We start from the raw sequence: 13,630 nt of genomic DNA, 5'->3' as shown, positions 1-13,630 counted from the left end.
TTTTTTTTGAGCAGTAATAAAAATTTCAAATTTCTCATTTTAATGCATTACGTCTGGCTGCAAAGGAGCTGCTTGCCTTATATGGCAAAACTGACTTTGTAGAGTCTTCCTTTTACTGCTATTTTGTTGATTTTTGTGGTTGTTTTAATTTAAAAACTATTTGCATCAGTACTTTGAAAATTCTTAAGGTCACTTGGATTCACAACAAATGCCATTTCTTACCTGTGTGATTTTAAGTAAGATATTTTGCTTCCTAGAGCTTTGGCTTTTGAGCTTATAAATTGAGTATTACAGTAGATACATGCAGAATTGTTGTGCATTTTATTATTTTTTATTTTTTAAGTTTTTATTTAAATTCCAGTTTGTTAACATACAGTGTAATATTAGTTTCAGGTGTACAATTTAGTGATTCAGTACTTACATACAACACCCAGTGCTAATCACAAGCACCCTCCTTAATCCCCTTCCCCTATTTCACCCATCCCCCGCCCACCTCCACTCTGGTAACCATCAGTTTGTTGGTGTGCATTTTAAAGGAATTAAGGGATAGCAGACATGGTCCATGCAATTACTCAGTAGATTCATAAAATTTAGCTATATTCTCTACACTCACTCCCACCCACGCTGGCTGGCCGATTTCACAGCACTCTATGGCTGGTGTTTTGTGTCAAATCAAATTTTACCTTTATGCCCCCAATACTCATTTGTTTTCTACTTCATGATAGTGGTATCAGATCTAAATTTTTTATGTCTACCATCCCATAGACCCCGGAATTCCTAGTGCACCTTTCCTTCCCGCAAGGCACATGGCAAATTCTAACTGAAGTAGTTGGAAATAGATGTGAGTAGTGTTCCATGTGAATTCAGAGTAGTTGCTTCACAAGTATCTACTTAGGACTTGATACTACTTAAAATGCTCTTGGTGTTTTCCTGTTAGGTATGAATATTCTAAGTGCTTTACTGGTTTAATCATAGCTCACTATTGAAATATATATATTATACTTGTAGATAAGTATAAATATAATTATTTATATATATAATATATAAATTAATATGTGTATTAATAAATAAAAATATATAGTTAAATTTATATATATACATATGTGTGTGTGTATGTGTATAAAACTGATGGTTAAGGATAAAGATACCACAGAAATTATTTATCTGATCAGGAAATTGAGGATTTCTGCTGCTTTTATAAATGTAGATTTAAAAAATATTTTCATATATTATATAATAATCATATATGTTATATATATTTACATATGTATACATGTATATATAATTATATATTTGTTATACATATATACATATATATGATTCCCGGTTCTAAAGCGTACATGGTTTTGAATATTTAACAGCTGCAACCCTTGATTATTTTGAACTTCAGTTTTGTCATTTGGAGAAATGAAAGATTAAGTAGGTTAAGCTGTCAGGCTGTCAGACAGGGCATCTGTGACTGTTTGATAAACCCTGAATGCCTGCATGGATCAAGTGCAGAAGTTCAAGGTTAAAAGTGTTATATTACAGAAAGAACACTGTCCCACTCTGAAGGAGTATTTCAAAATATTGATTTACAAAGTATCCTCTTTGTGAAGACTCTGTTTCGGCAGGGGTGAAAATAAACAAAGTGAACAATATGAACATGCTTTTAAAATTATCTTGATTGACTGCTTTCAGAGAGCCCCAGTTTGTGTCTGGAGGAATTTGAACAGCTCCTTTGCAATCTATTAGGTTCATTAAAAAATACATGCCTCACTTAGTGAGCGCCAATTGGCCACGCATTGGGCTGGGCACTGTATATATAATATCTCTAATAAGATATGCTTCAAGTGGCAACTGGCTTAGAATTCCTTTTTTTTCTGTATGAATTATTAAAATGAACATTTCCAAATTTATATTTTAATTGATTTTCAGAAATGCAAACTTTTGAAGTGAATGTATCTTACTCTGTCACATAATCTTTATTAACAAATACTCTATTAACAAATAAGTTACTCCTGTATTTTTTCAAATACATGTTTGTACTTTTGTGAATATACAGCTGTCTTATGAATACACCAAGGTAATATTTAATGTTTGCTCTATAGTTCAATTCTAAATTCTAAATATAACCTAGCAGAAATAAACATAAAAAAGGGACAGAGAAAGTTTGTGAGCTTTAATGATTATCTTATTTACTGTATTGACCTGAATTATTCAATACCTTAGTGTCTAACATTCTATACTCAATGAATGTTTTTATTTGCTGACTTTCATGGTATATTAGAAATTTGGCATATAGAGAGATAGTAACTGCTCTGAAATCAGAATAATTTAATTGTTAAAACTGCATAGGCTATGAAAGAGGTGGTACTAGACTTAGGTAGGCAGGGTTTCAAACATAAAAGGTATGAGCTTATATTTTTTTTTTCAGTCTCCACTCATGGAGGCTTCAAAATGCTTTCCTCAAATTAAGAATACCAATACTTCCAGAAGTGTGACATTCCAATGAATGAAGTGACAGTGTTGGTAAACAATAACAACAAAGCTACTCTTTTTAACATATAGTAATGCCTACAAATTCATTGTGTATTTTGATGTTTATCATTGTTAAGGTCATTTTATAATAAAGAAAATAATAATAAACATATATTTGTATCCTAAATGCAGTAGTTTCTGTTCAAAAATGAAGAAATGAAATAATTGTTTTCTCAAGGAGAATATTTTAATCTGCTTTACAAATGAAATATGTTTCATTTGATTATTTTGATTTTGGGCTCTTTACAAATAATATTCTTGCCGCTGAGCATGTACAGATTGGTGCAATGAAATATTTCAGGGCATACCCAAATTTTAGAAGTAGAAATGGTAGTCACGGATAATTTTTAAGAGGGACCTTCAGTTTTATACCTCAATAGAAGCATTATGGATTTTGTGGCAAGTATCTATTTTAGAATAAAGCAATTCAACATTTCACTTAGACTCATAATAGTTATACCCTGCCGTCCAAGAACTGCAAGTGGACTCAGACTTTATTGGAGACCATCTTCTATGAGGAGTGAGGCAGACAGGACTGGGCAGAGGGAAAAGTTGAACTGTGAGGCAGTCACAACAGAGGCCTCAGTCTATCCTAGATCTTATGAGGAGGTCTAGAGCACAAATACAGGTTCAGAGTCATCCTGCCTTGAGGCATAAAGAAGAAGCCATGACACCCCTGTATCAATCAGTCATTGCACTCTGGAAGACTTTGACCGGGGGTGAGGCAGCACCCTCTGGCCCAAGGCAATATATGTGTAGATTCTCAGTGTGAGTTATCAGCTACCAGCTCTTTGCAGCTCTCCCAGGAGCTGGGGAAGGGGGTGGTGGAAGCACGCTGCAGCATCTACTACAGCTGAATTTGCATAGCCAGTAGCCAAAAATTGTGTAGTCACACATGTGCTCTGCTCTCCAACCATCTTTTAGGTTTATCTCTTCAAACAGGTAAGAAGAGATGGGTTCAAATGGTTTGCCTAGGTTCCCCAAATTTTGACTCTTCCTTGATATTTTTGCATCCCTTACTAAGGAAAACCCAGTGGCAACATTGAGAGAAGGTCTTGAGCTGCATGTGTAAGTTAAATGAAATACATATCTCAGAGAAAGAGAGGTGGGAGTTTATCAAGCAGTCAGTCAACTTTGTGCCTCTTGTGTTGGATAAAATAAATAAGCTTAAACTATCTGTTTAACATTTTTGGTCATCCTGAACCAGAGGGGGACTTATAAAAATGAAATAATTATAGAATATGTTCCTGCTGAATTGCATTCTTTTAATTACAAGAATGGAACGTTTCAATGGAAGCTACATTAACAACCAAAGAGTTTTCCAACTTATTTTTTCTTCATAATATTATGTTAACCCTTACTTGATTTCTGATATTTTAGACTCAAACAAGGTAATGGATATATATGAACACCTTTTGCAAAGCATGATGTGTGACACAGATAAAAAGATTATAAAATTATTTATTAAAGCTCACTATTAATTGTGCTCACGTTAAACCATATCATTGATATCCACCCAGACATACTTTACTTTGAGTTTTCTAAAGACATACTGACCAAAAATTTATTTTGGTTCTTTAACTTTTTATCAAAAGAAATTTTTAGTAATACTAAACTCAAGGCAAAACTATCACCAAAGTTTTATGGATGCTCTCTCTAAGAAAGTTTAGACACCCACACTCAATATACCAACAGGTGGACAATAAAGTACATTTATGGTGTGCTCTGGTGAATGTAGACTTGTTATTTTTTTGCTTTTATCTATGTTTGCTTTAACATCTGTCCTCTATTTTCTGACTTGTACTACTTTTTATTTTAATTGGTTTACTGATTCATACTTGTTGCTGTTGGCCTTGCTGTTGTTAAGGAATATTTTAAAAGGGAAGTGAAAAGAGTGGGAAAAATACTGGTTTTGTTAATTTGGCTCCAGCTGATTTTATACCTGGAAATAGGAGAGTTAATGGGTTTTTTGTATGGTTAATTACATCTTGTGCTGACGGCTTCTGTTGTAGGCATTAAGTCACTCACCTTGTTAAGGGGTCTACTGGTCTAGTAGGGTTAGATTTGCCATTGGGGAATCATTTTTAGAATGTTTACCTTGTGTTCAGATAACTGACTGAGGGCAGGATGATGGGTGTGTCCAGTTGACCAGAGAAGTGATTGTGAGATTTTTAAAGATTATTCCTATGGGTCTCACTCTACTTTGTTTTGAAAACAAAATGGCAGGCAAGTGAGTGGCACAGACATGAGCCTCTCTTCTCTTTTCTGCCTCTTAGAGTTCTTTTCCATGAGAAAGGAAAAATCCCACTGTGTTTTTTTTCCTAATGCTTCTTGGATTTTCACCAGCAGGTTTTTACAGTCTGTTGCTTGCCTCTCAGATTAGAAGAATGCTGGCATATTTTAACGGTTTCCTAGGATTCAAACAGCCTTTAATTAAGAGCAAATTGATGTTTTGGAATGTTACCAAAATATGGGAGACTGAACACTGAGATGGGCTTCTTTCCTTCCAGCTTCTGAGTGCATGGAGCCCTATAATGGGGAGTGGGGGAGAAGAGTGGGGGTGCTCCGTTGCAAACAGCTGGTTGCCTACTAGTATGCAAAGGGTGTCTTTGTTGGCATAATATTCCCACTGCTTGCTCATTGGTGGCCTTCTAAATTCCACCTACTCACGACTGGGAAGGAGGTAGGTAGTCATAGAATGCTCAAAGCTGCCAGGGTGCTGAACAGTTCAGGGATTGCTTGGTTTGTAGCTGGGTTCACTTGTTTTAATCCTTCAGTTGCCAGGGCAGTAACGTATGGCTGCCTGTATTTGTGGTTAAGTTTCTTTTCCATGCCAAGTTCATGTCTTCTTGCTGCCAGAGTTTTGGATGTGGTGGAAAAGAGCAGTTCTGTAAAGGAATCACTTAGACTCGATGCATATTCTGAATAGAAGTTCGTTTTCAAAGATGGATGAGAGTGCAACGGAGGGAGGGGTTTTCCTTTTGAATCAAGGGATCTTAGTGAAAGAGTTGTTGCTGATCCGATCCAGAGCTTTAGGCCAGAAAGGAAGGATAGATGGTAGAGTATGAAATGTTGGAAATGGTAACTGTTACTTACACAACTGTACAGTTTTATCTGAGGAGGGAAAGGGAGCAACTTAACTAGCTCCCTCTGCCTAATGGCAGGCAGATCCGCTCATTGACCACTTCCTAGCTGAGGCCACTACACTCCCTGTCTTGTTTTTTGCAGTGACCCACAAAGCTGGCCTTTTGGGCTCAAAAGACACCTTAATGGTGTTTTGTTTTTGTTTTTAACATGCACAATGTCGCTGATTGCTCCCTTTGCTCTCCTCTCTGCAGGTGGTACCTGCCAGAGCCCTGCTCTCCCAGCCCTGGTCCGTCCACCAGCCCCTCCTCTGCAACCTTCGCTGGATATCAAACCCTTTCTTCCCTTTCCTCTGGACACAGCGGCAGCAGTCAACCTCTTCCCCAACTTTAACGCGGTAAGTCCCCGGGTCACATTTGCACGTGGCGGAGTGGTAAGCTCCAGGAGTACTCTGTTCTTGCTATTGTTGCTTTCCTTTTTTTGAAAGAAAGGATTATTTTAGTTTTTCAAATTAAGGCTCATATAAAATGTTTTGTTAGTTCTCAGAGGAGAGTCTGCTGCAGGGTCCTTTCAATACAATAGCTGAGGTCAGAGAGTTCCTTTTTTATAGCTGAGCCTTTGGGACTTGTTATGAACAATAAATTCATTTGGCCACAAAGTTGTAACCTTGGTGCAGAATAGAAAAGGAAGTTGACCCAATAGAAATAAGAGTAGTCCTGATGTGCTAGGGGTAAGCTGGTCACTACCTCCATTTTGCTGTTATCATTTATTCCATGGATGGTCTGAAGGCTGCAAGGTAGCTGGTTGTCTGGTTATGTAAGGTCCCCAGAGCCAGGCTCCTTCAAGGGAAAATGAAAAGAGATTTAATCCAACTGGGTTGGTCTTGAGTTCATGTCTCCCGTTTAGTGTCTTTCTGGGTAATATTAATGATTCCATTATTTTGTTGGAATATATCTACATTAAAACTTAATGAATTTATCAAAGAGAAAATTAGAATTCAAGTAAGTGTCTAAAAACTTAAACGAGTTTCTTCTATCTGGGTCCTACACTTTAATTTTCAAATCTGTTGCTCCTTTTCTAATTTAATAAAGAGGACGCCAATAAGCACAATAGTGATGCATTCCATTTGCAGAGCACTTTTTTTCCCCCTTAACTTAAAGCAACTCAACATTCTGGTGGTAGGAGGGTTTCTTTTGTTTTACTTTTTTTGTCTTGTTTTGTTTTCCCTTCTTACTGCATCACAGTTGTTCAGGTTAGGTCTTTCTTAAATTACTTTGTTTTTTGGGCTTTGTTAATGGCCTTCTCAACACAAGTTCAATTACTTACTTGCTTCTATTTTCACTCTTAGCATGTCTTTGTAAGTTGACAGATTTCTCATATTCATCATCATCTCTTTTTGTACAGGCAGTGAAAGTATTCTTATGATGAAAATAGAAATAAGGGTTGAAAAGGTTAGAAACCCGTGACTATTTTTTTTCCTAATATCATCTGATTCAGATTTCAGCAGTTTGTCATAATGGAGGTCTGAGCTTATCAATGACAGGATGTGTCAACACAACCAGAGCAAAGAGGATTAAGATGGTGGGTCACTGAATGCCCAGTGATCTAAATAATATAGATTTCTTATTGCAACATCTTGCTTCCATGATGGATTTTTTAAAAATCTTCCCACAGTTAGATCATTCTCTTTTAGGAGATGGAAGTGGGTCTCATTTTCTTTAATAATACTTCATCCTGGGGACTCTGGTCATTCCAGGGACATGGTCCAGTTATATGATAGTCCTCGCTAAAGGGCAAGGGAGAATCAGAATGATCACTTTGCTCTTTTAGGGGTGATGGGTTTTCCATGGGAATCTTATTTTGAAATTGATGGAGCATAAATGGAGGAGCGTCAAGATCACATTTTCAAAGTAAAGGTTTCTAATCCTAGGCATTTCATAAGTGTAGAGAAAAAATTGCTCAGCATCAAATTCTCTGATTTTTAAATGACCACACCAAAGTCCCATGGGTTCCCTTTCTCTGCTGTTCAGTTAAGTGGCTTCCTGGCACAGTCTTGCTTCCCAGATGCCCAGAGATGATCCATCAAGGTGCATTACCTGGCCTCTAAGACCACTTGGCATCCTGTCAGTTAGGTCTCATGTCAGCTTTAGAACAGTTGAGGTGAAATTCCTGGAAGGCTGTAAAAAGCTGAGTTTTAAAATTTCGGTTTGCCATTTGAGAAACATTAAAAGCAATATTAATTTGATTGACGAGTATTGTTTGTCATAAAAAACAAAGATGAGTGATTGGCTGAGCTATTTGACACTCAGCAAGTCTCTTTATCCTCTTTGCTACTATTTACCCTTCTTTGAAGTAAAGGGAGTGGACCTAATAATCTCTTCCTTTGGGGTTTATTTCATTCATATATTTGCACTTTTGTGGGCAAAGGCAGCATTGTGTGGTGGTCAAGCTGGATCCTGTAACTAGACTGACTGTGTTCAAATCTCAAAGTCGCTGCTTATCATCAATATGACCTTGGGCAAGTGACATAACTCCCATGTATCTCAGTATCTTCATCTGTAAAACGGGACTAATAATTAACCTACTTCTTAGGCATGTGGTAATGCTTATGTGTGCTAAAATAATGTAAAACAGCACTCAACACATAGCAAGCACTATTTGAGTGATAGCCATTATGTTCATGCATAGGCTGTAAACTCTTCTTCTTCTTCTTTTTTTTTTTTTAATGTGGCAGTTCATTGACTGATAGCAGAAGTTTGACTTGATTCTTTTTCCTCTATGATGAATTTTGACTTCTGTTTGTATTTGTTCCATTTAAATAAGGAGACCCTCTGTTCCTACACATAACTGTTATTTCCTTTCAGTGCTAGTCAAGCTGCGGCAACCGAGGATTAAGCCACTCCTTGTTTCTTACTGAGGGGGAATGGTGGCAAAGCCCATAATCAGGTGGCTTTGGACTCACAGTTAGAGTATAGAGCATTTCTTTAAGTAATAGCCTGACTTCTTGATTTTATAGCAGGTGTGAATCTCAATCCACGAATTCAGGGTGTATGAAACATAATTTTTTATTGCTGTAAATTGATTTTATTTCTGATTCAAGAGACCATTTTATGGTGAAGGGAAATGCAATTTAATTCTGTTTCAGGGTGTGCTGAGGTTGTAGAATCTAACAGGCTATCCATCCAACTCTTTATGGGAAACTCCTCTGTTCACTAAGTTATTTACCTACAAAAGCATTCATAGATGGTCAGCACCAGGTTAGCATGGCTATTTAAGTCCCCAGCTCCCAACTTTAGACACACAAACTTTGCAAGGCTGTTGGTGGTCCCTTCTGCCTAGATGTGCCAAACTGCTCTTATCTCTTTGCCAAGAAAATGATAAACCATCTGCCACTGAACAACCTTCCCGCATCAGACCTTCCTGAAGCAAGTTCATGATAGTTGCAGACTGACTGCCTGTTATATCTCTCCACTGAGGCTTTGTGTATGGAATCATCTGTCTCTCGGGGGTAGGGTGGGGCAGAATGGTGAAAGGAAAAAAAACGAAATAAAATCATGGAAACATAAATGTATATCCTTGATTATTATCCTTTCACAAGAGCATAAGCCACTAGGTAAGTCAAGTAGAATAATGAAACATCTGTAAAAATATGCATAGTTGGAAAGGAAAACAGGTGGAGAATCTGAGCTTGGATATGGATATAAAAGAGGACATTTGATAAAACCATTAGGATCCCTCAGTCTACTCAAAGTCATTTTTTAAAGATTAGCAACAGAAACTGTTCTTTTGACCTAAGGATGTTGTAACCTGGTTGTTTCGGTAGCTTTCAGACAAGAGAAAGCTTTCCTTGAATTCCTCGTGTACCCCCTACCCTACCCCTCAATCTTTTAAGACATTGGAGTTTCAGTGCTTAGGACCATTCTGATCCCATTCTGCATCAGCATTTCTTGAAAGGACCCAATCCTGGAAGTAGGTAGATGATGTTTAGGAAAGAAATATTAGGAAGTGGTATGAGTGTGGTCCATTCAGTCAATTGCTGTTAATTAAACATCACTATGTGGCAGGAATAGTGATAACAAAAATTATATTGTGATGTCTGCCCTGAAATAATTCAATTTATAAGGGAAGCAGAACAAACCAATATTTGTAAATATGGGTGGCTTTTATGAAGAAAGATGTATAGGATAGAATGGCAGGTTGGGGGCAAGAGTGGAAGGCTGTGTGGTTGGCTTAGTGGGGGTTTGGTGAGAAAAATAGAAACTATTCTAGGCATGTAAACAGGAAGGACTTAATATAAGGATTTAGGTGCTTACAAAGTCTTTGGAGGTGCTGGGCAGGCAAACAAAGGTCAGAGAAGGCTATTGTTGGCTCTCAATTTTTGTGCTTACTTTCATGGAATCAGGAAGTTGCAGAAATACAAGATGCTCAGTAATCCCAGTTACTTTCATCCAAATCCCATGAAATGCCTCTTTTTATGGGATCCATGCCTGAAGACTGCTGGCAGAGACCTGTGGGAATGTAACCCTAGGGCTTCCAGTCCTTGTGATGTAAGGAAGAGCACAGAAGAGGGAAGGCGGTGCTGAGTCACCAACAGACTTGACATGATGGCAGAATGGAAAGGTTTATGCATAATCAGAAAACCTGAGCATGTTTGCAACCATGGACAAGAGGCTAAATCCTTTGGAGCCTCAGTGTCCTGTTCTGTAAAATGAGAATGAATAAATTTCTCTTAGGTTTGTGATTGGAGGGATAGCTGACTTTTAAAATGCTGGAGATTGAAGCTGAGAATTAGCTTGGGTTACTTAGGGTATTGTTTAGAATGGGAGCTGATCGTCAAAAAATGCCTATACTCCTTGACAATTTTCTCCTTGGGTCTCAGAATTGCCCCTTTGTTTTTCTTTTCTCTAACATATTTTCTTCATATCCTCATCAGTAGTTATGACAATAATGAACCTTCAAAATTTTGTTGAAAATGTGCAGCTTTGGGGGAATGTGTTCATGGGGACTGACTGTATGCCGGATCGTATGCCCCGCCCCTTCCATGGCTATGTTTCCTGTTGGCATAAAGTTTAAATGAGTAAACTGACCTAATCACCTGCATATACCAGATTCTCACTAAATATTGAGGTCTTCCTCCTTCCAGGAGAAGCACGAAAAAGAACAAGGTCACATAGAGGGCCCAAAGGCAGAAAGATAAGCAAATAAAGAGAGTAACTATTTGCTTTCAGTTAGCCTAGGCTAATACCCCGCCTTTTTTTTAAGTTTATTTATTTTTAGTAATTGCTACACCCAACATGGGGCTCAAAGTCATGACCCCCAAGATCAAGAGTTACATGCTCTTCTGACTGAGGCATCCAGGTCCCCCATATTCTTTAACATTCAAAAAATAAATCAGTGTAGAAATGTTGACTCTCTGTTACTCCTCTTTATGAGATGATTTCATTAGGGGAGAGGAAGCCAATGGGGGAGACAGAGTGGGGGAAAGATGCTGAGAAAGAGAGATCAGATCTTAGCATCCAACTCTACTCTAATTCCTCCTTTTTCTCAAAAAACAAGAGCTACCCTAGACACTTGAGTTTGGTGTTAGTTTCAGTTTAGAAGTGTTATCAGTTGTGTGGAGGGGGAGAGGAAGGTGAAATTTATGTGATTTATAGCAGCACTTCTCATACTTTATGGTGCATGTGAATCACTGGGGGAATCATGTTAAAATGCAGGTTCTGATTTAGTAGTTCAGGTTTGGGACCTCAGATTTTGAACATCTGTGGGTATTGGGAGGGGAAGCAGGGGAATGATTAAATACACTGGACAATTCTTACACTCCTGGAGCCTATTTCTTCATTCATTCAACAAAAGTTTATTGAGGACTGACCATGTGCCAGGCCCTTCAGAATCAACAGTAAATCTAACAGGCTAATTTTCTGTCATTGTCAAACTTGCTTTCTCGTGTTTGTGTGGCGGGGTGTTAGGGAAGTTTGAAGTATTGGAAGCTACAGCTCTATGTCAAGCATAATCCTTCTGTGGTTGTGTTTCATCTCCAGAAATTTTGTGAGTCTCGCTTGTAGGGTGACATTGTGCAGGACTGGCTACAGCTGTCATTTATTAAATGCTTATTATGTACCAGGTATCTGACACTATCACCTGCCTCCCAACTGGTTAAAAGCAAAAATTTTCTATGGTTAAAAGCAAAAATTTTCTGTGGAGCTTTAAAGCTTTTCTGTGTGTCACAGTCCCAAAATTGTTAGTGAGAAAAACACATGACTCAGTTTTTTATTCACTTATTCATTCAACAATTTATTCATTCTACAAAATTTTGAGTCCCATGAAATAATTCTATATATTGAGACATGGGCCTCTTGAAAATAATAGCTCCATCAAAGATGCCTTTTTTTTTTATTATGTTATGTTAGTCATCATACCGTACAGCATTAGTTTTTGATGTAGCGTTCTATGATTCATCGGTTGTGTGTAACACCCAGTGCTCCATGCGATATGTACCCTCCTTAATACCCATCACCGGGCTAACCCATCCCCCCACCCCCTCCCCTCTAAAACCCTCAGTTTGTTTCCTGGAGTCCATAGTCTCTCACAGTTCATCTCCCCCTCTAATTCCACCCCCCCTTAAGTTTTCCCTTCCTTCTCCTAATGTCCTCCATGCCATTCCTTTTGTTCCACATATAAGTGAAACCATATGACAATTGTCTTTCTCTGTTTGGCTTATTTCACTTAGCATAATCTCCTCCAGTTCTATCCATGTCGATGCAAATGGTGTGTAGTCATCCTTTCTGATGGCTGAGTAATATTCCATTGTATATATGGACCACATCTTCTTTATCCATTTGTCTGTTGAAGGGCATCTTGGCTCTTTCCACAGTTTGGCTATTGTGGACATTGCTGCTATGAACATTGGGGTGCATATCGCCCTTCTTTTCACTACATCTGTATCTTTGGAGTAAATACCCAATAGTGCAATTGATCAAAAACCTCCCCAAAAACAAGAGTCCAATGCCTGATGGATTGCCAGGGGAGTTCTACCAAATAGTCAAAGAAGAAATAATACCTATTCTCCTGAAGCTGTTTCAAAAAATAGAAACAGAAGGAAAAATTCCAAACTCATTCTATGAGGCCAGCATTACCTTGATCCCAAAACCAGACAAAGACACCATCAAAAAGGAGAATTACAGACGAATATCCCTGATGAATATGGATGCCAAAATTCTCAACAAGATCCTAGCTAATAGGATCCAGCAGTACGTTAAGAGGATTATCCATCACAACCAGGTGGGATTTATCCCTGGGATGCAAGGGTGGTTCAACGTTTGCGAATCAATCAATGTGATAGAACACATTAATAAGAGAAGAGACAAGAACCATACGGCCCTCTCAATTGACAGAGAAAAAGCATTTGACAAAGGCGTCTTTTATAAAGATAACCCAAATAAATGTAATGGAGAATATGAGGAAGAAGATGTAATTAATCTCTTCTGCATTTATTTGTTTTTTGGACATTTACTAAGCACTGACTATATATCTGACACTATAGCAGACAATAGAAATACAAAAAGAAGAAGGAAGAGGAAGAAGAAGGAGGAAGAGGAGAAAGAAGAAGCAAAAGGGGTGAGGGGGAGGTGAAAGGAGGACTTGTCCTTGTATTTATCATTATTGAAATAAGTTGATTAGTCACTTCCGAAAACACTCTTCTACCAGCTACTGTGTTAATGTAGTGTTAAAACACTACATTAGACAGTAAGATTCAGGCAAGCAAGAACCCTGTCTATATAGTTTGCTTCATTTGTTGAGAAAATGGGGTGGAGTAGTTAAATCATTCTATAAAGGGCTCTGTAATCAAATGCTTAAATAAAGTCCTTTGAAAGTAAATGCTCCCTGAGTTCAAGGGAAAGTGAGGTCACTTGGAGGTGGCCAAGGAAAGCTATATGGTAAAAGTTAAGGTTTAATTTGGGAACTGAGATCAGTTCCATATTTATCTTGTTTGGGAAAGTAACCATAGCACAGAACCTGGAACAGAGCA

The 13,630-nt window shown here is 37.9% G+C and overlaps 1 protein-coding gene across 1 annotated transcript in view; it reads left to right on the top strand.

Annotated features, from left to right (window-relative positions):
• Positions 1 to 13,630, top strand: part of ZNF385D (zinc finger protein 385D) — an 859,807-nt gene that overhangs the window by 644,641 nt on the left and 201,536 nt on the right. The window contains exon 3 of the mRNA XM_088021277.1: positions 5,859 to 6,001. Within this exon, the coding sequence (XP_087877403.1) occupies positions 5,859 to 6,001 (143 nt within the window). The remainder of the gene's footprint in view (positions 1 to 5,858; positions 6,002 to 13,630) is intronic.

The sequence above is a fragment of the Eumetopias jubatus genome, unplaced genomic scaffold (genome assembly GCF_037043125.1).
Source record: "Eumetopias jubatus isolate StellerSeaLion01/CBP00866 unplaced genomic scaffold, mEumJub1_p1.0 scaffold_1, whole genome shotgun sequence".
NCBI lineage: Eukaryota > Metazoa > Chordata > Mammalia > Carnivora > Otariidae > Eumetopias > Eumetopias jubatus.
This window is presented reverse-complemented; position numbering and strand designations above follow the sequence as displayed.